Source organism: Coregonus lavaretus (genome assembly GCF_964263955.1).
Source record: "Coregonus lavaretus genome assembly, chromosome: 36".
Lineage (NCBI taxonomy): Eukaryota > Metazoa > Chordata > Actinopteri > Salmoniformes > Salmonidae > Coregonus > Coregonus lavaretus.
This window is the reverse complement of record NC_140023.1, coordinates 18,690,310-18,718,256: the sequence shown is the minus strand read 5'-3', so window position 1 is coordinate 18,718,256 and position 27,947 is coordinate 18,690,310. Positions and strand designations below refer to the sequence as shown.

The 27,947-nt window shown below is 42.3% G+C and overlaps 2 protein-coding genes across 7 annotated transcripts; one reads left to right on the top strand and one right to left on the bottom strand.

Moving 5' to 3' along the window:
* The first annotated feature begins 158 nt into the window (after nt 1-158).
* Nucleotides 159-7,808, top strand: LOC311111049 (mitochondrial import inner membrane translocase subunit Tim23). 4 transcript variants are annotated; one of them, XM_084153747.1, is made up of 7 exons: nt 159-676; nt 836-894; nt 1,926-2,019; nt 2,112-2,196; nt 3,696-3,754; nt 3,895-4,005; nt 7,070-7,808. In XM_084153747.1, the coding sequence occupies exons 1-7, from the start codon at nt 637-639 to the stop codon at nt 7,180-7,182; spliced, it is 561 nt and encodes a 186-aa protein (XP_084009873.1). In that variant the 5' UTR covers nt 159-636; the 3' UTR covers nt 7,183-7,808. The 4 variants fall into 4 exon arrangements, with proteins under 4 accessions (XP_084009873.1, XP_084009872.1, XP_084009874.1 ...); XM_084153746.1 differs by having other exon boundaries at nt 179-748; XM_084153748.1 differs by having other exon boundaries at nt 216-346.
* Nucleotides 7,809-8,938: 1,130 nt separating this feature from the next.
* On the bottom strand, nt 8,939-26,109 carry LOC311111018 (nuclear receptor coactivator 4-like). Of its 3 annotated transcripts, none has more exons than XM_084153707.1 (10): nt 25,978-26,109; nt 16,119-16,245; nt 13,386-13,526; nt 13,122-13,210; nt 12,742-12,850; nt 12,101-12,202; nt 11,846-11,968; nt 10,604-11,647; nt 10,346-10,438; nt 8,939-10,229 (listed from the first exon to the last, which is right to left on the bottom strand). In XM_084153707.1, exons 1-10 carry the CDS (start codon nt 26,004-26,006, stop codon nt 10,224-10,226), a joined length of 1,863 nt encoding a protein of 620 aa, XP_084009833.1. In that variant the 5' UTR covers nt 26,007-26,109; the 3' UTR covers nt 8,939-10,223. The 3 variants fall into 3 exon arrangements, with proteins under 3 accessions (XP_084009833.1, XP_084009835.1, XP_084009834.1); XM_084153709.1 differs by lacking the exon at nt 25,978-26,109 and adding an exon at nt 19,264-19,352; XM_084153708.1 differs by lacking the exon at nt 25,978-26,109 and adding an exon at nt 18,139-18,323.
* Between the last annotated feature and the right edge of the window lie 1,838 nt (nt 26,110-27,947).

Sequence of the window (27,947 nt, the reverse complement as noted above, 5' to 3'; positions counted from 1 at the left end):
CCCACTCGCTGTTTCCCCCCCAGCTTTTTTCTAGTTCAATGAAAGTCAACTAACTAAGTAGACCCAGCTGATATTGCATTGATTTCTAAGGGAGACACACCCAGTTAAGTACACCGAAACTTTCAATTCTAAAAGGCCTGCGTGAACTATCTTAATTTATCCACCATCTTTGGTGGAAGTCTTAAACAAGTCTGCTAACGTTACTAGCTAGCGGTCACTCTACTGTGTGACTAACTATACTGTAGCTAGCTAGATACATTTTTAAAACCATTATCTAACTGGGTCGGAGTTAAGAAACTAGTAGTACACCCAATAATTTCAAAGACGCTACCGGTAGCTAGCTAAGGTATAGAGATAACCAGATAAGTATTCAGTACTAATAAATTATACCGTACCATACTCAGAAGATAGCCAGATAGCTAGTTAGCTAACATAGCATAGATGGCTAACAAACAGCCTGGGTTTTAAATGCTCCCCAGAGTTGTTAGTATATAGGCTAATGATAAATTGCAAGCCATCTAGCTACCTTTACCTAGTTGCGCTAATAGCTAATTCCTTAAGTAAAGTAAGTTAACTAGCTAAATTAGCTAGCTAACTGAGCCAGGAAGGACGACATTCACAGGTAAATTAGAAAACATGGACAATACATCACCAGGAACATCATCAGGTGGATCCAGTAAGGGTGGTTTCAGCATATTTGGTGGAGCATCGCCTGAATATTCAAACGCTGAACTCGCCGGTGTTCCATGTAAATTATTTCTCAATTCAATCCGAGCTATTTGTTGTGGCCATGAGCATCAATTGACTATAGTCTGTGTGTTTTTCTCACACGCAGTGACTGGGATGAGCCCCCTCTCGCCATATCTCAATGTGGATCCAAGATATCTTACACATGTGAGTTCCAGTTAGTATAATGACTGACTTTGGTTCACAAACTGGGAATCTGCCAGATTCATGACCTGGATCTACAATACAACAATTCGGATGGGATTCGTTTTACAGGGGTAGGTCGGGTAATGTAATTATGTGCACTAGCACAACTGTAATCTGCGCATGGCAGTGATTTTTACATGGCAGGAGAGTAACAATTCCAGCCAGAATAACCTACTGTTTTGGCAAACTCCAAGGTCCTCTGAAAATGCTAGTCTCGTGCGAATCGACATCCCTGTGTTTTGAAAGAAATGTCTGAGTTTGACAGGTGTTGCTCGTGGTTTGAACAAGAAAACAATAACTGATCCGATAAATGTAACGAAGTGCTGCGCATAGCCTATATACCGTATGAAGGGCCTTCATGTATCAACTTTCAGGTGGATGCTTTTGTTTATACGTTTTGTGCGAATGCATTCACATCCCCAAATGCATCATAAAAATATTGCGCGTATTTAATGCAACCCTTGCTGTTAATAGATCGCAAAGCCGCATACAACTGAGCTAAATGTTTGGAAATGATAAGTTCACTTTCTCATCCATAGCCTAAAAACGTATATCAAGTGCAAGTGCGCTGTTTGACGCATATCTGAAGGCTGGGGGGCATTTAGGACGTCTTCTACTAAGGATAGCTAAAATATCCTAATGATTATGATCACACTAACTCAATTCAAATATTATGGCGACACTATCTATACCAAATATGGTTTGGTATGGTTTAGAAACTTTGGAACCAAGCTCAGTGTAGCCTGTTATCGCCTGGACCTGTTGAAATATCTTCACGCCTAGAAAAAAAACCCTCCATATTTCCGTCATAAATGTCAATTTATAGATATTTTTTAAATAATAATCATTACAATAGGCAGTTTGGAAAAAACGAATCCCGTCCGAATCGTCCTCTGAATAACGCACATTCTGGGGTAATAATTACATAACCAACGTTCTCTAGTAAACGAGTCGCGTGCGAATAGGGCTAATGACTTCTAATATTACCACAGGACCCTGATGATTTCATTTTACCGACTGGTGCCAACAAAGTCAGAGGCCGATTTGAACTGGCTTTCTTCACCATCGGAGGCTGTTGTATTACAGGTGAAATCTTGTTTTGTCCCTTAGTCTCGCTCTTGACCCTGTATGAAATGTCAAATATAAGTGTGTAAATTCTTGTTTGTTTTGCTTCTTAGGTGCTGCGTTTGGAGCTCTCAACGGGCTCCGCATGGGATTATCAGAGACCAAAGACATGGCTTGGTCTAAACCACGCAATGTACAGTGAGTTATCGACTCGATCCCCCATCTTTGCACACATTAATGGTATTTTGGAGGCAGTGATTAAGTTGGATCTCCTTCATCAATTATTTCTGGGTTTGAGAAACAAAGCAGATTAAGAGTTATATTCGTCTCAATCCCCGTTTCAGTAGAATATAATTACTCATTCTGGTATCAACCAGCAGAGGGCAGTCTTAACCCATTTGTTCAGTATGCCTCAAAATATTTAATATGGTTGGTTGATAAGTCCCCAACTTGTCATGCTCTCCATTATGATTGCTGTGGTACGATGATTCAAGGGTTCCATTTGAACTTTCTAAAGAGATTTAAATGCATCTATATAGGTTATCATGTTTAAGCAGCAAGATTTTGCCCAAGCTCAATCTTCTTATAGGTTGCTTGAACAATCTGCAATCTGTATTGATTCAGTAATAACCAAACTCCAAAAGGAAAGGTTAGTCTTGGCTTTCCATTACAGATATGAGGCCATGATTTGGGACTTAAATCTACTGAAAGTATACCTCTGCTCCACACAAAGAAGAAAAGCTAAGTGGATAATCTGACGTGACATGGTATGACATTAATCCATGATTGTAATTATTAACACTGGACCTCCTGCTTAGTTCATAGTGAGGATCTCACTCTGTGGTCCAAAGGTAAACTGCCGATGGGATCAGACCACTGCTAGAGAGAGTGGGGAGAAGCACTGAATTATACACAATTTGCTGAAATTGATTCTCACCAAACCTCTTGGCTGAATTTATAATGCTGATATGCAGCATCATCGTTTTCCCCAATCAGTATCAGTAATAACACATTATTCCATGGAAAACTGGATATAGTAGCCCTATATGGTGGTGTTTTGTTGTAAATCTGACCTACGTTGTTGCTTTCACTGAGATTTTGTCACACTCACCCGGCCATTGCAATTGAATGACCCTGTGCTTAACACACCTGACTTCTTAGTGCTGTAACACAGCTGGGTTTATGGGCCTTGTCAGCGCCCTTGACATCCCCAGCAATCATATGACTTAGTCCCTGTCAGGGCAGGAGGAGGAGGGCAAAGTCTGCCTTGGCCACGGGTACACTGTGTAATGCTGGCTCCAGTTGGAATATTGGTTTGACCAGGGTCATTCTTTTTCAGCTGATCACTGTTAGAAGATAGACAGACAGTGTCATGTGCAGTGCTGTCTTCCTGTTAGTGCATGTCTAAAGCTGAATCAGAGCAGTCATGAGGGTACAGCAGCCTAATTGCATTATGATCTGACAGGCTGTTCACACTTGGCCTGATGATCACCTCAACTCATTGATAGCTGTTTTGATATAGGATTTCCATATAAACTGAAGGAAAACTTCAGCAGGCATTTATCACGTTTTCAAATATGCAGCCCTTTTACTAGAACCCCTAATGGTAAATCAACCCTTGTAACACATTGAAGTTGGCAGAGTTAGTGTTTAGACTGTAGATGTCTGTGTTTAATGGTTATGATATCCTCACTTAGGATCCTAAATCTGGTGACCCGCCAAGGAGCAACATGGGCGAACACACTCGGCTCACTGGGTGAGTGCCGTCATTCCCCAACAGAGGATTGATGCAGTTGTTGGTGTCATTTGAGCAGTGTCACACATTGGCATACTGTTATTGTTGTTTCTATTGAGATAATGTGGCATTAATTCACCTGAATGCTTGTGTGTCCTCAGCTTTGTTGTACAGTGTGTTTGGGGTGGCCATCGAGAAGGCCCGGGGAGCAGAGGATGACATCAACACTGTTGCTGCTGGGACTATGACAGGCATGCTGTACAAGTCCACAGGTTAGTAGAGGATTTTTTTTTTTTTTTTACAGTACAGTACCTGGCTGGATAGTATGATGTTGAATGAAGAACGGCAAAATCCGATTTCCTGTCTGGAAACATTTCCTCACGTCTCCTCACCTACACAAGGAAACAAAGACAGAGCCCTGGCTCACATTTCACTAACTTTTGCATTTCAGGTCAATTGCGGGAAAAATGCCCATTGTTCTCATACAGAAGAACCAGTGACTCACTGAGGTGAATGAAGCATTGGAAATATGCAGAGGTTAGGCCTTCGTCAAATTTAACATAGTAGTCAGACAACCGTGTTAGTGTTTTGAGTAGCTAATACTGTATAGATCTATACAAGGATGAAAGGTTGAGGATCAGGAAGTCATCTGTTAATGATTGATACACCTGCTGCTTATTGGCTTTGGCCTTGTAGGACTCGAAACAAAAACACGATCTGCCGTCTGTCCAGCGGATGCATAGTCTCGCGTAGCCAGACCTTGGGCTGTAGCATTCAAAGATTGCGGAAGTAATCTGGCTCGAGAGACTAGCGGATGCATGACACTAGAGTACCTGGAAATACATTGTCGCCTGTGGTAAACATTTTCTCTGGCACTTGGGATCGGACAATGATAAACACTTCTAGATTTGTTTTTTTAGGTAGCTAACAGAAAATACCCATCTAGGACTTTCTGGTTTGGTTTACCTCAATGGTTAAACTGGTTTTTACATGCTTCTAATTTTCCTTGTAGATTCCACTTAAAATTCCACCCAGATGTCTGCATGTGATTGAGAGAAGTTGTTGCGGACACCACTTCCTGGTTAGACTGATGACGGGTTCAGTGAGTTTGGAGGGAGGGACACTAGGCCGTAATTGCCAGCTGTTGTTATCATATAGACAGTATCTACACAGGACACCCCTCTGCTGCCAACATATATTTCCCAGCATGCGTTGCACCAAATTCACGAGGGGAAGTTCTTCGAAAGCTGGCACTGGACTACACTCCTATATCACTGGGAGGGAGGGGCGGGGGTACAATATCAGCCAAAGGGGTTAAGGAAACCCAACTTAATTCACAACCATGGGATCAACAACGGGGTTTGGCTATAAAGAGCGTGGTAAGGGGGCCGTTCATATATTACTAAGGTTGTGTAACATGAACACTGCTTCCCTGTCCAAGTTGACCCTGTGGGTTTTCTTTGCCAGACGACTTCTATTTCTGGTCTGAACGTGCTTGAAACTCATCAAACAGACATACTGTCTGTCACGTTTCAACTGTAGACTCACATGTAGCCTCCTGTAAAATCTTTCCCTTTCTGACTTTTTATGGTACAAAACATATAGTCTAGTTATTCTACTTTTTCAAGGATGATTTACTCTTGTTAATACTCTCTCCGTCTGTGTTAAAGCCCTGGTGTAAAAAAAGTTGTGTTTTGATCACACGTCATTGAAGACGTGCTGCTGAGTCAAATGTCAAACTAAGGCCGTGGTCGGAATATCTCTCACTAAAGTGTTAAACTCCTATAATTGCACTCATGCAATGTGTCCAGTGGAATTGAATCAAGTGAAGAGGTGCCTGTTGTTTCCAGTTAGGGCTTGTCTTGTCTAGACCAGAGTCATTTCTCTATGTATGGCTCTGACCTTCACCAGTAAGAACACTGACTGAATCTGATCAATATAAAAGTAATTATGGACTTGCATTTGAATGACTTGCTTACACACATCACCAAACCTTGCAGGAAAACGTGTAGACATGCAGATCATTTCTTTCACAGTGTCCTCTTACGTCCATTAGGGAAGTAGGATAAACATAGCTAGTTGGACTTTTTTTTTGTCCTGTGGCAACTGGCAACAAACCTGCATAATTTTAACATTATTCTATTGTGCTGATGCCTCTGCTGACTGAGTCTGCCTCACATTCAATTTGGTTTCAGACTAGTGCATCATTGAGAAGTCTCTTAATAGTAGTGTTAGTGATTCACACAGCGTCATAGTGGATATGAATAACAATCCTGACACACACAGAAAATAAATGTTTTGTATCTAGCTACAGTGCCCAAACCTATCACACAGCCTATAATTAAGGGATCTTCATTCTTCAAGAAAAAACACATTCCCTGGTGCATACGGAGTATGGGAATTGTCCAAAAGCAGTTAAATGTAGTGTGTTTTTGACAATGACAGCATGTTTTGCGTTCTCCTTGCATCAGTGCTCTGCTCCCATTGTTGTGGGCTGCCCTTGTGTGAGCACCACAGGGTTGGGTAAGTGGGGTGTTTGTAATTCAAGCAGCCTCCCTCTCTTCCTGCCATGATGACATAGCACCCCTCCTGCATCACACACTTATCTTGGGGCTGCTGGTCGTGGGTGTGGGCCTGTGGCTGCAGTACAAGAGAACTTATCAGTCTTATCCCCTACTGCTGTATGGGGCCAGGGACAGCCAACCATGCTGCTACTCCCACTGCTACTCAGCTCTCCTGATACACTCTGAAGACTGTTGAGTCTGCTTTTGCCTCTGTGTGCCCATAGCAATGGCTTCTCATTGAGATGCTTTGCCATTCAAACCTGATCCTGACCTGTAAGCTGATCCCGTGTACTTTCCTATGTATCTATGTGAAGTCATGCTTAGTGCTGATGATTACTCCATGATAACTGTCACTCAACCCCGTCGTGCCGACTGGCGCATAGGGCATCATGATAACTAGGGTTCCATTAACCAAGGAAGACATATCCCACTGTTGCTGTTAGCTGTATGTACTTTCCAGTTTCCATAGGTGTGTGCAAATTCCCACCAACAAACTGCCCTTTAACAATGCCTTTGTCAATAGTCAGTGTTGAATGTAGACTGTGGAAACATACCTCATGTCTGTGTTCTATGAGAGGGATGGTCAGCTGGCAGGTGCTAGATGTCTATGTGGTACTAGAATTCCTCCGACTGGCTGCTGCCATTTCTCTTTATTTGGTCACTGTTTATAAGTTGGTGTATGATATTGTTGGTTTGATATCAGTGTAGGCTGGTTAGATTTGACTTATATATTATAATGTGACATATACACGATGTTTGTGTGTTTTTCTAGGGGGTGTACGTGGGGCAGCGCGAGGGGGCCTGGCCGGCCTGGCTCTGTCAGGTCTCTATGCTCTATACAACAACTGGGACCACCTGAAGGGAAACCCTCCCACCCGCTACTGAGCCCTGCACTGCTGGAACACTGGAGGACGGACCAGTCCAAAACATTTCCCAAAAGATATCCTGATGTCCGGTACCTGAGTTAGGCCCCTAGGTTTGCATTAAAGGGTGGCCAGAGGTCTGGAAGATGTCAAGTGTTAGACCGCATTTATGCTGTAACGCACATCAATGCTGCACATTCTGATATGTATCATACTTTGTTGCTGCTGTGAGGATTCATTGCTGTGAATATCTTATCAAATGCCTATGCACAGCTTTTCCCTGAATTGCACTGTCTGTAAATTTCACTTTGAATGAGTGTTATTGACTGACTTGAATGTTGTTGCTAAGATTGAATGCGGTCTTACTGAAGTGAGGTGGAGTTGCGTCCTATGGATGTCTACATAAGTATCTCATTCCACAACTTTGCATGTGGTAGTTCTCAAATGTTTGCTTTATGATTCCAAGAGAACATTACTGTTAATGTTATTCCAGAGACGCCATGGGTTGGGTTAAGGGAACTTATACCAATATCCTGCTTTCTATAACCCCATTTTTGCTTTTCATCCAAATAAGCAATACAATAAGTAGTCAGAAATAATGAATGTATCTATGCACTTGTGCAAATAAAGAGATTACAATTAATTGCAGTTATTGTACGATTTTCTTATCAGTAATGTCTTCCCAAGCCATCTTGTGATTTGACCTGACTTGCACAAAGATAAAGATGTAAACAGAGGAAAAAGAGACTATCAAGTCTGTTCTGCTCATCACTGTAAACTCTGAAGTAATGATTATTTTGCTTTGATTGCGGTTTCAACGGTTGCGGTCATTGAGTTCAATCATCTGACACAGATCAGTGTATCATAGCGCCTTGAATTAGATTGGTCCTCACACTTCATTTGTTTACTTGTGACAGGTTTTGCTGCATGAAGTTTCTGCAGTTATAGAAAAAATTATTTTGGGGCAAAGATAAGTTAACCCACTTGTCTGTACAGTCATGGCACGGTTCCCACACATCCTAATGGTCGTATCCCCTTTAAAAAATAGATTGAAATCAGTTTGCAGATTCCATATAGAACACTAGCAGCAGTTGTAGGGTGTTCAAGAAATGTGAGCTAGGCACGTCTTGACTACTCATTTCAGTGAGGGGAATGTCTGAGCATATTTAGGCCATAGGTCATTGAGGCGGTCACATGCACAGGCAGGGTGAAACAAAGACGCCTGTGCATTGAGTTCAGAGAGTATGGAGCGTCCTTCCTGTAAACAGATTTCAGTTGGATGCGTTTGACAGTCAACATCCATGGAGTAGAAATAGTTTAAATCTGTGGACTAGATTCCTCAATCCATTATGAATGTCATGTCCTTTACCCTCATTACTCGTTCATGATCTATCAGAAACATTTTACGATCAATGAGAATTACAGATGAGAACAAATGTCTGCCCTCTTCTAGCGCCAAAGGTGAAGGTTATACATTTTAGATAAGTAATCAAGCCAAGTCTGAGATTTAGGTTGATCTGTGGCCAATGTCTGTCATCAGTAATCATGGGAAGACTGGTGCAACTTGTGTTGGTCTGACATGGATGATCTAATCCACAATAATTGGGTACACAACTCCGTTGCGACAGCAGCAAATATTCTTGGCATCAGCACAACATTGGATAATGCTTCACTGTGCATTTCTCCAGACCAACTGCCTATGTTTGCAACTTGGTTTGGGCAATAAAAGGAAGTTCAAACTCAAAACTTGGTTTAAGAAAGAAGTCCAACAACAGCACTCAAGGTTTTGTTTTTATTAAGAGTTAAATATGGTACAGGTGTAACAGCAGAGGGAGTTAGACAAGTGATAATATGGATAGTTCTACTTTATGGTAAAAAGCATTTGCACAGGCCCCCAATATGAACTGAAAAAACCTATTAGAACCATTCATCAAGCACCATTGTGTTTCTCCTCTCCTACCCAACTCCCCATTGCACTTAGAGCCATGCACAAATATCTTTGGTCTACCCTCTATGGAGAGACATCTACAGAGGTAATATGCAGAAAGACATACATATCAGTGGTTATCAATACAAGGTGTTCTTTTGATAGATGTTTGCTTCATTAGTTTTAGCCAATCGAAAGTCATTTCAATGGAATTACTATATTGGGCACAACATTTTCAGCTTGCATATTTGCAACATGAAAACAATCAACTCTTGCACAGCAGTGATACAATCTCAACACAGGTGATATAGGACAGGCAAACCAACACCGGTTTCACAATGTATCCACTAAATACAATGAAGCAAACTTGAGGCACATAAACCAGAACTATGGAGTTAGTGAGATAAGGGTAGATGTATTGGTAATTGAGAATGCCTCTACGTTAAGCTTGTAATTTGGATGACTATTTTGAAGCCATTTCAGAGAAAGCTATACTGGTGTTTAAGCCAAAATAATATTTCACCAGATCGAAAGAAAACATACTAAGAAATAGAAACCAAAGAGTAGCTTACATTACTTGATAGTCTTTTTTGAGTATGGGGGAAAACTAGATATACCCACAGTCCCACAGCGCATAGTCACAGAATGATGGAATTCTGTGAATACCACTACAATGATCACTCATACTAGTGATGTATACTTGACAACTCTTTACCGCATTCCATAAAAAGGGTTTCTTAAAATATGGTTGATTAAAATAAATATCTAACCTCCCTCACCCCAAACATTCATGTGAGCTTGTACTTTCTCAAGAACAGAGATTCTCAAAATCACATTGTGAGTTAGCTTTAGATCCATGGCCCATCTTGCTAGCTTGACATTGAGAACTCTAATATGATTATAGAAGGCAAATTCAAAGAATTCCAGATGGCAGCAGGTCCACAAACCCCAGTCTCTATATCAGACTAGGGGCGGGAGGCACATCTCAGAGAGAGAGAGAGCGCGAGAGAGAGACCCATTCCCAGAAGAGCATTAGAGGAAAAAGTTAATCAAGACATTGTATGCGACCATCAGCATTAAAGTGGCTCCACAATAAAATCCAAAAAATATCTTCAAAAATCTACTGGATACAGCTTTTACATCTGGAAAAGAGGGGGGAAGGAAATAAAGAATTCAGGAACAAATAATGAACAAAATGGGTCACAAAAAATTCCATGTTGGTTTTCAGATAAATATGAATGGCTATTGAGATTCTTACCTGTATAGGTGCCTGGTGTAGCCACTTCTCTTTCTCTCCACCCATTTTCATACAGGAAAATAGATCACATACTGTGGGAAGGGCAAGTCGCTCCTGAAAATCAGACCAAGGAACACAGTATTGTCAGTATGAATGACCCAGCTTTTGCTCGAGGCTAAAATAGATTCACTGGTTAACCAGTGGTTGAAAGATTTCAAAACTAAAGAATGCAAAGACTACTGTGAGTTTTTCCAATCAGATCATTATCCATAGCCTTACCTGAGCATTGGCCCTCTTGCGTAGAAGCCACTTGTCCTCCTCTGGTTCTGTGTTGGGTTGCTCCTTTGTGCTCTCCTGTCTCGGTGTGGCAGCGGTGCTACTGTGGGTCTTCTCAGGTAAGACCCAGCACTCTGGCTGCAGTGGTTTGCTGAAAGGGCTCTCCGACTTGGGGCCTTTGAACTGGGAGCTGTGTTCCACCCTGCTGGCCTTCTCCTTCCCCTGGGAGGCTGGTTGAGATACCCAGGCTGAGAGGGATGATAAGGCTTGGGACGTGGAGCCTATGGTCTTGCCAGGCTTGCTAGGGTGGAGCCAGGACTCCAGGATGGCCTGAACCTTCTGTTCTTGCTCTTGGTGGTAGATGGTGGACTGCTTGTTTTTGTCCACTGAGACTCCGTTCTTGTCCCGACCCCCCTCCTTGAGGAGCCAGGTGGAGAGGGCCTCTTTGCCGCAGTTCTCGTCACACACACACTGGGAGTAGCTGGAGCAGGACTCGTTGGCTTTGCACGACTGCTGGACTGGAATGGCCTGCTGCAGCCAGATCTCCACAGGGCTGGGGGGCTGGGGTGTGGTGGCAGCAGAGGTGGGGGTGGTTTTCAGGCACAAGAGTTTGCCCAGGTTCTCAATCTCCACAGACTTGGCACAGCACGAGCCGCAGTCTGATTTTGGCAGCCAATCGCTAGTGTAGAAACCTTCCTGGAAAGGCTTGAAGACCTGCTTCCACCTGTCAGCATCAGAGGCCTGGCAGTCCTCGCTGGTGGTCTCCTTGGCAACAGTAGCTGGGGTGATGAGCCAGTCACTCAGTTCTTCAATCTTTGCCCTCTTCTCCTCCTCCTCCTCTTCTTCCTCCTCCTCCTCCTCCTCCAGAGCCATGTCTAACTCAGACTCATCAATCTTCTCGATGGAGAAGGTTGAGCTGCTGCTGGTGCTACAGATACTGTTGGTTCTCTCTCTGATGGGAGTCTTCTCCTTCAGCAGCCACACCTCCAGGTCCTTCAGCTGGCCCCAGGCCTTGTGGAAGTCAAAGGGGGCCACAGGGCAGGATGACTGGATGACAGAGGAAAGAGATAAAAACATGACCTTTTTGACTTTGTGATAGTCTGGGTATAACATGAACCTGCAACTCAAATGTTTTTCGTTTGAAAATAGATATGGTAAATGTAATTAAATATTTGTTTTTCTAGGAGCAGAGTCTAGATACATTTTAAGCAACAAGGAAATTAATTTCGCGCCATCTGGTCTCACCTGAATATCCCTGCCGGTGATCAACCAATCCTGTGGGTTCTTGCTTGATTGGTATCCAACTGGGGCAGTAGTCACTGGACGGTTTCCAAGGAGCCAGTCGGCAAGAGGTGCAGACTCCACCCTCTACATATAAAAAAAAAAAACAAGTGTGCATGTCAGTACACTGTATTTCCTTGTGAGTGAGGACTCCATGCATGTATAACCAAAGGAATCACAACTTTACATGGAAAGGGCCTGTGGCATCATGGTACAAACCTGTTTCTTAGCTGCGATTGGACAGCTCTGCTGAAGCCAAGGTTGCTCGCTAGTATTAGAGCTTTGAGGGATGATATTCAGCACGGGTCCTACTTCCATGTGCTGGGGAGGGGAAAGGGAAGTTATTAACATTTTATCCACGAGGACGTGGGAGATGTCAGGGTTTTATGTAAGCAGTAACAACATAGATTGAGGAACTAGGCCAGACAAGGCAGTCAGCTAGGACAGCATAACCAATACCTTCACCAAGTTATCTCAAACTGCAATTCCCAAGATTTCCACCAGAAATATTTTCTAACACTCTTTCCTTGACTACAATTTTTATAGATATGAAAATGTACATGTCTAAACCTTATGAAATATACCTTTAGTAAACCTTTAACATTTACACTTTCACACACAAACTGGCAATGAGTACAGTTTTATGCCTCAGTGTTCAGAGGAGTTAGTTGTAAACCTCCATTAGAGCCGACAGGGAGCCTTATGTGGGCAGGGTGACAGAAGTGGCTCAACCGGTAAACACACAGACAAAGTTCAAACTTCTCCAATCAACATCGGGCTAAATCCAGTCTGGACTGAAGTGAACTTTGTTAGTAAGCTGTGTGTGTAATTCTGCTTATAGCTCCCAGAGGATCACGTACCTGGGTGGCAATGGTGCCAAAGGAGGTGATGGCCTGACGCAAGGAGCGAGTGTCAGCCTGGAAGCTCATCTCAGGGGTTTCCTCGGGAGTCAGGTTCAGGGAAGATAACCTGAACACACAGAGAAGAAGACATTTCAGCACACCCATCTAAAATCCCCCCCCCCACACACAGTTAACTACAGCTAGCTACTTACACAAGCCAAACTTCAGGTTCTAACGTGATTATGCCCAAGTTAATTATAGAGGTATAATGGAAGCAAATACTGAAATGATTGCTCAAGTGCCATGACTTAAACACCATCAACCGTAAACAATAATTGCGAATACTGACTCCCAAATTACATTCAATTCAAGACAGAGGCCATTGTGCGATCTCTTACTTTTCCATGCAGCTAGTGAGCTGGTTGGCCAGATTGTTGCTGTTGGAGTTCTCTAGCTGATGAATGAGAATGTCAAACTGGCCTCGGAGCTGTGGGCAGAAGAGAGAGGGAGAGAAAAGGAGAAGGTCAGACCTGACACTGGTAACACGAGGAGAAGGTCACTGAAGTAAGAGACAAAATGGAACTTGATTTTCAGAGGTTTCTGAGCAGACACTACAGTGCAGATATCGTCGTGTTGTGCTGCAGACATGGGGTACTACTCACCCGGTGAAGCTGATGTAGCGGTGCCTGCAGAGCCTCTCCCTTCAGCTGCTCCACAAGGTCAATCTGCTCCAGCAGCCACACCTCACGGGAACGCAGAAACTCCAGGTGTCTGCTGATACAGGTGTGAAGCTGGGACTTCACCTGTAAACAAGAAGAGAAAGTAGCAAATTAGTCAGCAAAAAAAATTATCTGCATACTAGAATCCGTACATACACTGCTGTCAAGTCACGGCCCTGAGATGTCACTGATACGGAGCACTCAAGGGCTGAGTAGCTTCTTTAATCTCCTGCTGCTGAAGCTATGCAAGGTCAGACACACAGAGAAGACGGCACACTGACCTATACACCCATCAGCTCCTAGTCTCCTACACAGTAAACTACTATATCCATGTCAAAGAATAAGGGAAAACACATTTGCTTTTACCTATTCCTCTGCTGGGTAGTCAGAAAAAGGCTGAATGATTCTCTAAGATGCAGTGAGAAGCGAGCAACTGCTGCTGCAGTAGTGGATCCGCTGCTGTCTGTGTCCTCTCAGACTGCAATGACCTGCCTCGCCCTGCTACTACCTTATAAAGGCGGGTCTGGGAAACTCTATCCGGTGGTCATGTTTCAATTATTGGTCTCTCCGGTCGTCCTCATCACGAGCCACATACTAATCATTAACTGTGGTCACGACAGGAGGACAAAGACCTGTTTTATCACAGCTCAAAGACCCATTTTAACATCACAGCTCAAAGACCCATTTTAACATCACAGCTCAAAGACCCACAGCTCTAACATGGCTTAGCATATCTGCCACAGTTATGACATACAATAATGCCATGGATCAGTTTGTGGGGAACTAATGACTACCCTGCCAGGTGTGCTAGGCTTCCCAGCACATCAAAACATACACACCCTATACCCATCTGCCTTCCTGAGGCCTGGGGTGACTAACCATGGTGCTTGTCCTAAATCCCTGAAAACCACTGTGTTTACAGCATAGAGGCCATTTTATGAGCCCGGCTGTGTGTTCCTGACATACAGTGAGGGAAAAAAGTATTTGATCCCCTGCTGATTTTGTACGTTTGCCCACTGACAAAGACATGATCAGTCTATAATTTTAATGGTAGGTTTATTTGAACAGTGAGAGACAGAATAACAACAAAATCCAGAAAAACGCATGTCAAAAATGTTATACATTTATTTGCATTTTAATGAGGGAAATAAGTATTTGACCCCTCTGCAAAACATGACTTAGTACTTGGTGGCAAAACCCTTGTTGGCAATCACAGAGGTCAGACGTTTCTTGTAGTTGGCCACCAGGTTTGCACACATCTCAGGAGGGATTTTGTTCCACTGCTCTTTGCAGATCTTCTCCAAGTCATTAAGGTTTCGAGGCTGACGTTTGACAACTCGAACCTTCAGCTCCCTCCACAGATTTTCTATGGGATTAAGGTCTGGAGACTGGCTAGGCCACTCCAGGACCTTAATGTGCTTCTTCTTGAGCCACTCCTTTGTTGCCTTGGCCGTGTGTTTTGGGTCATTGTCATGCTGGAATACCCATCCACGACCCATTTTCAATGCCCTGGCTGAGGGAAAGAGGTTCTCACCCAAGATTTGACGGTACATGGCCCCGTCCATCGTCCCTTTGATGCGGTGAAGTTGTCCTGTGCCCTTAGCAGAAAAACACCCCCAAAGCATAATGTTTCCACCTCCATGTTTGACAGTGGGGATGGTGTTCTTGGGGCCATAGGCAGCATTCCTCCTACTCCAAACACGGCGAGTTGAGTTGATGCCAAAGAGCTTGATTTTGGTCTCATCTGACCACAACACTTTCACCCAGTTCTCCTCTGAATCATTCAGATGTTCATTGGCAAACTTCAGAGGGCCCTGTATATGTGCTTTCTTGAGCAGGGGGACCTTGCGGGCGCTGCAGGATTTCAGTCCTTCACAGCGTTGTGTGTTACCAATTGTTTTCTTGGTGACTATGGTCCCAGCTGCCTTGAGATCATTGACAAGATCCTCCCGTGTAGTTCTGGGCTGATTCCTCACCGTTCTCATGATCATTGCAACTCCACGAGGCGAGATCTTGCATGGAGCCCCAGGCCGAGGGAGATTGACAGTTATTTTGTGTTTCTTCCATTTGCGAATAATCGCACCAACTGTTGTCACCTTCTCACCAAGATGCTTGGTCTTGTAGCCCATTCTAGCCTTGTGTAGGTCTACAATCTTGTCCCTGACATCCTTGGAGAGCTCTTTGGTCTTGGCCATGGTGGAGAGTTTGGAATCTGATTGATTGATTGATTGCTTCTGTGGACAGGTGTATTTTATACAGGTAACAACCTGAGATTAGGAGCACTCCCTTTAAGAGTGTGCTCCTAATCTCAGCGCGTTACCTGTATAAAAGACACCTGGGAGCCAGAAATCTTTCTGATTGAGAGGAGGTCAAATACTTATTTCCCTCATTAAAATGCAAATCAATTTATAACATTTTTGACATGCGTTTTTCTGGATTTTGTTGTTGTTATTCTGTCGCTCACTGTTCAAATAAACCTACCATCAAAATTATAGACTGATCATGTCTTTGTCAGTGGGCAAACGTACAAAATCAGCAGGGGATCAAATACTTTTTTCCCCTCACTGTAACCAGAGCATAGACTGACTCAGTGGGGGTTCCATCTGATCCACTAGAACGGGGTCAACCCTGGGTGGGACCACGGGCTGTAAGAGAGTCCCCTGGTGGTTTACTCACCTCTCTGGAGTTGTCCTTGAGCTGGGCCTCAGCCCTCATCACCCCACCGATGGCCTCCTCCAGCTGAGAGCAGGCCTGCACACACTGCTTGAGGGTGGCCTTCTCTCGCTCTTCCACAAGAGACATTCTGCAGAGAGATACCGTTTTTATTACAGGGTTAGACTGATAGATAGTATGTTAGTTTTTGACATATAATAAAACAGCATTCTTTTTGTGTTCTCTTTCCAAAGACCTAAATCCTCCCTTGGTTCAGTGAGCCACTGACTGCTTTCAGGGATCAACTGTGAGCCGAATAGGCGGTGCTCGAACAATCAAGTTAATTGTCTATACACTAATAAAGCAAATGCTTTCCCTAGTCTAATAATGCGCAAGTAAGGAAATGTTTTACCGTCAGCACTGAGGCTCAATTTCTGTTCCCTTTTGCATTGAAAACAACTCTCGCTTTCCTGCTTTCTGTCCCCTTTCACTTCTGCTTTACATCTCTTAACACAAAGATAAACGATTTGGGGGGAAAATAAGTATCAGACTTAAGAAATGAAACAAGGTGCACACTCTCCCATCACAGTACTCATTTTGTCATTGTGACCACCAACAGGTATAACTACAGTGACCGATCAGGGTCCATGCTCCACAGGGAGATGGGTCTACTGTACTTCAAAATATACTGAGTGCTGTCTACTGTCATCATTTTCCTGTGTGCAGACACTGCAATGACTGAGGTACATTTTTGCAAGGGCATTAAGTTAAAAGGAATGTTTAGGCCTATTAGTTCTGAATTGGTCTCATGGTATGTTGTTGACTCGGTCCTTACACCAGCTTTGAGGTCTCTCCCACAACAAAACCCATCCTAAAACTGCTCAATCACTACCTGTCATACCCATTGTGCTGGGCTTTTGACAGAGCAACAATGGACAACTGTTATAGTGAATGTTCAGCATGCCCTCTAGGTCACGGTTTCCCAAACTCAGTCCTGGACCGAATTTGGGAAACCCTGGTCTCAGTAAACAACGTGATTAGACATGTTGCAAAATACAGGTCCAGAATCAGACTGGATTCCCATAATTGATTTCACCTATCACCTCAAATCATTAAGTGTGGTTACTCTTGGTTGTATTTGAGACTCCAGGTGTTAGGCCTATAGTTTAACCAAGTATTTCAAAGCTGCTTAAAATGAGGCCATAAAATCTCTCTCACTTAAAACCCTTCCCTTTCTCTACATCCATCCATGGGAGTGCTCACCTCGACTAACATTGACTCTGTACCAGCACCTCCCTATATAGCCTCCCTTCTGTCATTTTATTTTACTGCTGCTCTTTAATTATTTTTAACTTATCTATTTTTTTACTTAACACTTATTTTTCTTAAAACTGCATTGTTGGTTAGGGGCTTGTAAGTAAGCATTTCACTGTAAGGTCTACTACACCTGGTGTATTCGGGGCACGTGGCAAATAAAATGTAATTTATTCAAGCAGCTGACATCTTATGATTTATTCAACTTTAAGGATCAAGTCACTGATTTTAAAAAGACACTAGGCCCCTTGGGAACGACAGTGAAACATCAAATACATAATCGTTTTGTATCACAGTAAAACGTAATAGAGAAAAAAATGCACAGATCTTAGTACAATTTCAACCATATATAAAACCAGTACCTTGCAACAAAGTAACTGATACACATGCCAGCTTTAGATACTTGTTAGCTAGTTTGTTAGAGTAAAAGCAAGCGGTCTCCTGGACCAGGCAGCTTGCTTTTACTCTTTCTTTGGTCATTATGAGACGACGACATACATTTAGAGGTATTTCTCATCTTAAAATAGCACCGTCTTCGACAATTAACCGGTTGGTCAATACATGCATCAGGGTTTAAATGTCATGTAACGTTAGCTCAGGTAAAATGGAGGAATTCGTCACTACATGGCTTGTATCGTCAAGGCTGGATATGCACGATAACAGCAAAAAATAGCGTATTCTTGGAAATGAGCCTTACAAAGCCAACCACAAACTCCAAGGTCATAGCTACCTCATGTTACGGAATGTCCAGTGATATCTGTCCGTTTAAATCCTCTGATGTTGCTCCCTTGTCTCATAAACAAAGGATACCAGTTTAATTGTTTGCTTTTATGATTTATCGTGCCACGAACCACCGCTGACCGCTACGTCATCGGCTGTGTTTCCGTCAGAGCCTAAGTTCAAGCAACCACCATCATGGCGCGTTCAAAACAACTGGGAACTCGGAACTGGGAACTCGGAAATCTGACTTCCGAGCGTTCAAACTAACTGCGAACTCGGGAAAAAAACGGGCTCATACTGGGAAAAATCGATTTGAACGGTCATCCAACTCGGAATTATATCGGACCTCTTTCTAGAGCTCCAACTTTCCGACCTCAAAATCACTGACGTCATGATTTGACCTCGTATTTTTCCGAGTTCCCAGATGTTGTGAACGCGGCACCAGTCTCGCATTCCGCACGTACACCACTAATAGGAAGAGAAGGGCCCTTCAAAGGGGGTTTTCTGCTTTTTTCAATCACACCAAAGAAATGCACAGCAGGCACAGGCGCGTTAACTACACTAATAATAATTTGGCTCATTGGCTGGCTGTAATACAATTACTTACTGTCTTTATCAAGACAATGAAGAACTCGTCTATTGGAAAGCCCCAAGCAATCAAGTGAATTCGACATTGCTTGACATTGTAATAACAAACAATAACAATTTCCATGTGGGAAATACACTTGCAAAGTTACCAGTGAGGGTCCAAGTGGTTCAGTGTTTTAACTATAGTGATACATCGTATCATGTAATGTTAACTAGTTAATATTTTATGGTAATCAGTAAATTGCCCATTATTGTGTGTGTGTGTGTCTCCATAGATAGACAACTCTAACAATCATGTGTCAATCTGCTACGGTGGGGTCTTCTTAGCCCAATATGTACTCTTAAGGAACCTACCGTTACTCCTTAAGGTTAAGGTCCAAGGACCGTATATATTATTTTCAGAGGTAGACTGGCTCTGGTAGCCAAAACAGCCAAATACTTATTCTAAACGTGAATCGATTCTCAATTGCGATACGGTTCTAGAAACATAAAGCCCTATACTTTCATATTACAAAAATAATTTCACAAATGCATAATATACACTTACTGTGCACTGTTTTAACCGGATTTATCAGTTGCAGCTGACAGTATTTTTCAGTGACAACACGTTTCTGGCGGCCGTTACACAGGTTTTCGGAGCATGCTAGATAGCTAGCTATATAGCACAGATGGTCCCTCTGTCTTCCGTAAACACATGCTGTAACATGGGGATATTGACGGGTGGGAACACTAACCCTATAAAGGTGTGTATCAATTTAACCTTCTGTGTTTTGATTATTTCTCGCTGATATGAAAAATAATGTCCTTATGCTTACAAGTGATGCGTGTTACTGTTCAGAGCGAGCATCAGGGCTGTCTTAAAGTGTAACTCATAACCCCAATTTCAGCCTTTGCCCAACCCCTTCAAATTTGTGGGTGGGGGGAATTGCTCATAGATATTCATTTTGGGGGTGGTTAAATGTAGTTATACCTGATCACTACACTTCCTCACAAAAGCATATTTACCAGAAGTCCACTTGCATGCTCTGTTGATAAAATGATGTGCATCATAACCAAACTCAGCTCTAGTCAGTTAGCTCCCTGTGGTAAGGTGCCAAATTCCTGACATCGATTGCCACTTGCCGTGTAGGTTCGCATCCCTCATGGGGCGCAATTGTATTTTATTATGTGGACTCACATTTATTTAGGTATTGTGTTGGGAAGAAAAGTGCAATCATCACATTGAAAGTGAAAATTACGGGCTCAATTCAATCCAACATGCAATGCAGTATTTACAAAGTATATTTTTTTCCCAATGTCAAATTAACTCACAGATTGGTCTTGGGTACTACCTGGGCCACCCCTCTCATAAGTATGCTTTCACTTTTAAGCATTAGAAGTGTGTGGGCACAGGATGAATATTGTAAATAAAGGATATGAAAAAAAAAAAAAAATATATATATATATATATATACACACACACACACACACACTTCTTCCTCGAATGTTTAGGCCTATTAGTTCTGAATTGGTCTCATGGTATGTTGTTGACTCGGTCTGTTTTTGCAGACTGCACCACCAATCAGGCATAGCAGTAGGGAAAAAATACAACGCGTTGACCTGACCACCATTGTCATCTAGTTCTTGTTATGATGGATGTAGCTATGAATATAAATGTATAATCCTCATAGCCTACATGTTTCATTTTCTTCGTCAAAGCACAGATGTGTATGAAGCAGTATGCAAAAACGTTAAATTTGGTCATATGCGTAAATGTGCCTTACTGCCTAGAATTTTAACAAAACTCCCCCCATACAGGAGACCCCTTCATCCAATGACTTATGTGTAATGTAATGGAACTTAAGAGTCATGATCTTCCAAGCTACAAGATGTGCCTTCAACTACACGCATGATCAGGTCACACACACAGCAGCTGAGCTTCACAAGTCAAGAAGGTAGCTAGCTAATGATTTGCCTCTAGCTAGCTAGCTAGCTAGCTAGCTAGCTAGCTAGAAGTACAGTGCCTTCAGAAAGTATTCATAACCCTTAACTTACTCCACATTTTGTTGTGTTACAAACTGAATTCAAAATTGATTCAGTTGATTTTTTTTCGCTCACCCATCTACACACTTTACCCCATATAATGACAAAGTGAAAACATTTATTGAAAATTAAATACATAAATAAATTGGGTTGAGGTGGGGTGATTGTGGAGGCCAGGTCATCTGATGCAGCACTCCATCACTCTCCTTCTTGGTAAAATAGCCCTTACACAGCCTGGAGGTGTGTTGGGTCATTGTCCTGTTGAAAACAAATGATAGTCCCACTAAGCGCAAACCAGATGGGATGGCGTATCGCTGCAGAATGCTGTGGTAGCCATGCTGGTTAAGCGTGCCTTGAATTCTAAATAAATCACAGACAGTGTCACCAGCAAAGCACCCCCACACCATCACACCTCCTCCTCCATGCTTCACGGTGGGAACTACACATGCGGAGATCACCCGTTCACCTATACTGCGTCTCACAAAGACATTGGTTGGAACCAAAAATCTCAAATTTGGACTCCAGACCAAAGGACAGATTACCACCGGTCTAATGTCCATTGCTCCTGTTTCTTGGCCCAAGCAAGTCTCTTCTTATTATTGGTGTCCTTTAGTAGTGGTTTCTTTGCAGCAATTCGACCATGAAGGTCTGATTCACGCAGTCTCCTCTGAACAGTTGATGTTGAGATGTGTCTGTTACTTGAACTCTGTGAATGACTTATTTGGGCTGCAATTTCTGAGGCTGGTAACTATAATGAACTTATAATAATAAATAAATAAATCCTTATCTGCTGCAGCAGAGGTAACTATGTAGGCGACTTGTTCTTCTAGGATAAATGTTTTTTCTTTTTTTAAATAATATTAATTTATGATTTATAGCAGGGATGAAGACACAAGGACAATGTTTTGCTTTTCAATAAAACCTGTCATGTTGGTATAAGAACATCATTCTACTTTATTTTATTAAAACTTTACAGGCTAAATTCTTTTCTGTTAAGAGGAATTACAATAATCTATATGTGATTTGAGCATATGGATGTCCGGAAAATTTCTCAAATATCCGGAAAATTCATATCTTACCGGTCACGTTGTCTGGCGCCACATTTTCCTAACTGAAACCCTGGTTTTGGAATATTTTTATTCTGTACAGGCTTCCTTCTTTTCACTCTGTCAATTAGGTTAGTATTGTGGAGTAACTACTAGAGGTGTGCCGAGTAGTCGGACAAAACGAGTATCGTAACGGATATGGACAATTTCCTGGATACGATTATGATCAGAGTATTTTTTGTAATTATTAGTGATAGGGAAAAAAATAATTTTTGGGTGCCAACACGCATCTTTCTCATGTCAGCCAGTAAAGTGAGGCGCTACGTGGTCTAAATAACTCAACTGGCTAGTTTGCCTGTCTGTAAAGAGAAGAGTCCGTTGATCCTGCTGCTCTGATTGGATAGAGTGAAGCTATATTTCGCTTCATAATTTCACCCAATCACTTTCACTTCTCCGTTTTTTGGTCTGACCATTCCTGCTACTATGATAAATCCAATGACAAGGACGTTTGCAACAAGCTATCAAATGTGCATAATAGCTAACGAGCGGGGCGAGTTTAGGAAAAAAAATAGGAAACTAATACCGCATGTGTTAGCTAGCTAGATAGTATAATTAAACAAATGCAGTCTCCTGACTGCTTCATACCTCGAGTTTACTCAATGAAGTCTGAATACTTTTACCTACTAGCTAGCATTAGCTTAACAACACGATACCGTTAGCAAAATTATCTTCTGTAGGAAGGCGGGTGGGGGCAATTAATGAATATTCATGAGTCTCGACATAGAACCCGTCAAGTGATTGGTTGAGCCTTCATTAGTGCGTGACGTCACACAGATGCGCTACAGATCCGTCTGTTTAGCTAGCCCGCACCGACGGCATGAGCAGTTAGCACCAACCGAACGACTTGGGATACCCAGCTTCAGCTTGATCACCAAATAGGCCCTTTTCACGATGACGTCATCTAACTTCCGCCTTTCCGCGTAGCAGGTTAACTTCACTTCCGTTCGCCCGTAACCTGAGACTTCTCAACGAAAATACAACTGTTGACCACTAACTAGCAAGCTAGCTACTTGAAGAAATTCCAAAAGGTACGTTTAAGTTAAATTAGTAAAGTTAAGAGTAATAATGTTTACGTATATGCAATGGTTTGTAACTTGCTAACGTTATTGTTAATTCATAATTGTTCACTGCCTTAGTTACTTAAAAGTGGGCTAACGTTAGCTAACAACAACTTAGTACCAGATACCGATAACGTTAAAAGGTAGCGTTACATTGCTGCCTGGCTGTAATGTAACAAGTTTACTTAGCTAGCTATCTAACCCTTTGTTAGGCAGTTAGTTTATTCATGAATGTATAGTAACTCACCTATTCAAATACTGTTGTGCATGATAGCTAGATAAATATTGATTCCTGGTCAAAGCTGAATGTTAATTTAGCTGTTTCTTTTCTCCCGGTGTCTGTATCGCAACAGTATCCCATCCAACACCGAAGCATGGCACAATCTTCGAGAAGATGCTATTGCAGTGTACCATTTTGTTCAAACAACAAACAGAAATTCCCGTATCTGAGTTTTCACGATTTCCCTGTTGATGGAGAAATACGTGCCCGTTGGGTGAGGGCGATCAGGAGAGATGAGGGACCAAGTTTTAAGATTCTTCGTGGGAGCACCTTTGTTTGCAGTCAGCACTTTCCCCCTGAGGATAGATACACATCGGCCAGTGGACGGATCCGTATTAAACAGGGATCAGTGCCGTCTAGATTCCACTGGAATGATTGGGGTAAGGATAGGTAGACAGCGTTAAACGTAATACTACTGTAATCCAATAATATATTACTTGTACAAAATGTTTAATAATTTAATCCTGATGCAATATAGCTGCTACATTTTGTCATTTTAGGGACTGAAAAGTGATTACCAAAATGTATCATGACAAGCATATGGTTAATTTCACACATATAGGAGGCGGCTCACAAGCTCGGGAGTCAGTTTACCAGCGAGCAAGAAAGCGTCTTGGTGTTGCTGTCCTGGATGATTCTGATCATGAGATGCCTGACAGCACAGAGGGTGCTTTGCCTGCAGTGACAAACGATCACGACTATGCCTGCCGTCCTTCTCCTGGTTAGTATTACCCACATCGGTTTGTAAGAATTTCGTTGTGTATTAAGTTTAATGATACAAAATCAGAGCTCAGACTGAGAAACAAACTGATCCACAGTGGAACTTTGTGGAATCATTCTTATTAAATCTGCAACCGCAGCAAAACACAACAAAAAGAAAACTTATCTATCTTAACCTATCTTATCATAATGTTAGAGAACTGTTTATCTGAGAAACCTGAAGCCGATGAGCCTCCTCATTTTTCTTCATGGACCTGTAACATCGCCCTCTCACTGTCACCTCACCGTTAACTACACTTGAGACTGTTTCAATACAGTGATTGGGAGAAAGGGCGCAGCATTAGCCATTAATACATTACTGACTCTTATCTTACGGTCGATACAAACAGCAGTAATATTAAAAAGAGGCTGCAAAACAGAAACTCGTCAGCTCATAACCGTCGCTAGCATAGGGCTAATTTAAGCTAAATAAAGATAAACACGTACCTTCATAATCAAACAGGTAACCTTCAACGAAGAACTTGTAGCCTTTATCAAGCTTCGATCTTGAAGTAAGGGACCACTTGTCAGCAAGTCGTTCTACGTCGTTAAGTCGTATTGGTGGCAGATGTGAAAGGGACTGGGTGAACTCCATAATGATGTGCTACTAGCTAAGCGTTCCTAAGCGACACCGGATGTAAACATAACCTGCATCGCGGCAGAACGGAAGTTGTCTGACGTCACGTGAAAAGGGCCTATTACTTACTAAATGGAAGCCTCACCAGCTAGCTACAAATCTTATTTTAGTTTCACTGTCCAATCCTTCAAAAAACGAGCCCACTAATTGTTATTTTTACCTTTCCACAATATGAGCAAGTTAACCCAAATGTATCAAATAATAGGTCATGCGTCCGCTATTAGTTAGTGGCTACTACCTGGCCAGTGATATAGCTAGCTACATTTCAGTAATTTGTTATCCTCCTAAATGTGGTGGTCACTGGATACACTAGCTATGAGTTTAACATATTTGGCTGAAAACGAACTAGTAGCCAGTTGTTGCTGCCCATGGTGGAATCATATGTAACCCATTGGCTCCTGAAGCCTATGCTATGTCCACATGAGCTCCCAAGTCTAGCAAACGTCGGAATTAGCATTTCGCTAGCTAGCTAGAAAAACAGATAATATGAATCAAATGTATTTCTAAAGCACTTTTTACATCAGCAGATGTCACAAAGTGCTTATACAGAAACCCAGCCTAAAACCCCAAACAGCAAGCAATGCTGTTTCCTGCCTTTCTAGGAAAAACTCCCTAGAAAGGCAGGAACCTAGGAAGAAACCTAGAGAGGAACCAGGCTCTGAGGGGTGGCCAGTCCTTTTCTGGCTGTGCCCGGTGGAGATAAGAGCACATGGCCATTTAAGGCCAGATTGTTCTTCAAGATGTTCAAACGTTCATAGATGACCAGCAGGGTCAAATAATAATCAGTGGTTGTAGAGGGTGCAACAGGTCAATACCTCAGGAGTAAATGTCTGTTGGCTTTTCATAGCTGAACATTCAGAGGTCGAGACAGCAGGTACGGTAGAGAGTCGAAAACAGCAGGTCCGGGAAAGGTAACACAGGTCAGGGTCAAACACTGTACCTAGCTAGCAAGCGCTCCTTTGCGACAATATATTAATGTCTGATTCGTATTTTAATTAATGTTAACTGTCATTGAAGTTGGTGGTTACTACTGGTTTCAGATCCGAGGCGAGATAAATAGTCCCCCATGTTTGGTAAGGGCTCAGCCTGACGTCACGCACTCAAGTAGGCTCAACCAATCACCCGACGGGTTATATCTCGAGACAAATGAAATTCCCCCTCCCCCCGGTCATGGCTTTTGTCAAATTAACGTCAGATTCGACTTTTTGTAGACGATTAGGAGAATGAGGTTAAAGCTAGGAGAAGGGTTGGGCAAAATCGACTTTTGACGTTAATTTGATAAAAGCTGTATCCTTTCTAGCCATGAACATAACTTTCGTGCGCTAACATTATTAGCTAGCCAGCTGAATAGTTTCAAAACGTTTTAGCTAAATGTTCACAGGCCACCGGCCGCACCTACCTTTGTCCCTTGTATTGCCCTCTTGACATCGCCGTGTATAGCTAGCTAGCTGTTTTAAAGTATAATTTAAACCCCTTGAGTCAACTGCTCTTCTTTTCGCGGGTTAAAACCTCCCGTGGCAAGGTCCTCACTAGTTAAGACAGCCACAAAGTCATACATCCGGCTATTTCTACATGTATCTTCTTAAAATCTGATTTTAAACCTAACCTTAACCCATACCTTAACCACACTGCTGACCTTATGCCTAAACTTAAATTTAGACTAAAAAGCAACAACAACAAAAAATCATGCATTTACATGTGGACTTTGTGGCTGTGATATATAGTGGAACCCTAATGTCAGGCGTGGGACAAAAACGTCAGTGGAGGTTATCTCGCACGGAAATCTCTCGCGATAGTTGTACCACTATAAAGAAGTGTTTGTGCTTTGCTGTAATCTAGAGGTGAAAAAACGTTACATCTCTGCATTAGAACACTATAGGTAGGGCAGGCTGACAAAATAAAGCACTGAGCCACTACTGTATAATAAGAACGGATGAAAGGGGTTAGTTATCATAGTATTTGCTGTACTATTGTATGTAGTATGACATTGATAGTGAATTTTTTTTGCCAGTTGTCAGCCACTTGACCAAAATGCATTTGTGGAGATTATTATATGGATGTGGGTGGGATCATAGAAAGGAAATGAGATAATCTAATTGTATTTGTCACCTGCCGAATACAACGGGTGTGGACTTAACCCCCTAGAATATACAGTTGAAGTCGGAAGTTTACATACACTTAGGTTGGAGTCATTAAAACTTGTTTCTCAACCACTCCACAAATTTCTTGTTAACAAACTATAGTTTTGTCAAGACGGTTAGGACATCTACTTTGTGTATGACACAAGTAATTTTTCCAACAATTGTTTACAGACAGATTATTTCACTCATAATTCACTGTATCACAATTCCAGTGAAGTTTACATACACTAAATTGACTGTGCCTTTAAACAGCTTGGAAAATTCCAGAAAATTATGTCATGGCTTTAGAAGCTTCTGATAGGCTAATTGACATCATTTGAGTCAATTGGAGGTGTACCTGTGGATGTATTTCAAGGTCTACCTTCAAACTCAGTGTCTCTTTGCATGACATCATGGAAAAATCAAAAGAAATCAGCCAATACCTCAGAAAAAAAATTGTAGACCTCCACAAGTCTGGTTCATCCTCGGGAGCAATTTCCAAACGCCTGAAGGTACCACGTTCATCTGTACAAACAATAGTACGCAAGTATATACACCATGGGACAACGCAGCCGTCATTCCGCTCAGGAAGTGAGGGAGATTTTTTTAGTGGACTATGAGATAAAACTGAGTTAATCACGAACATATAGTTAGAATTCTCTGTTGCTAGGCAATAACTGTCACGGTTTCGGCCGAGGCGGCCCCTCCTCCTTGTTCGGGCAGGTTTCGGCGGTCGTCGTCTCCGGAGTACTAGCTGCCACCGTTCTATGTTTCTTGTTTGATTGGTTTTGTCTGTTTGTCACACCTGTTTTGTGTTATGTCTCATTAAGCACCCTATTTAGTTCCTTGTTGTTAGTTTAGGTGTTGTGTGTATTGTTCCTTGTCGTGTTGCTGCGCTACCTGTTTTGGTGTGCTATTTGTAGCTTACCTCCTTGTTTGTTTTAGGAGAAGATTACGCACATGTGCTGTCGTTGCTGTGCTGTTTGTTGCTACTTGGCTACCTGCCAAACTATTCACGTTTTACTTTTAATAAACGTTTAATCAATCTCTGTGTTTAACAAATTTACCAACTTTTTAGTTTTGTCCTCACTCATCTTTTTTCGTTAAACTTTTTCACCCCGGACGTTTATCCCGAGACAGAAGAGTCATTTTCCTGTGCGTTTTAGCTGCCAACGTTATTTTCCTTTTTTCCATCGCAACTTTTTTCCCTTATTCAACTTTTTCACTCCGGACGCTTTATCTGGACATG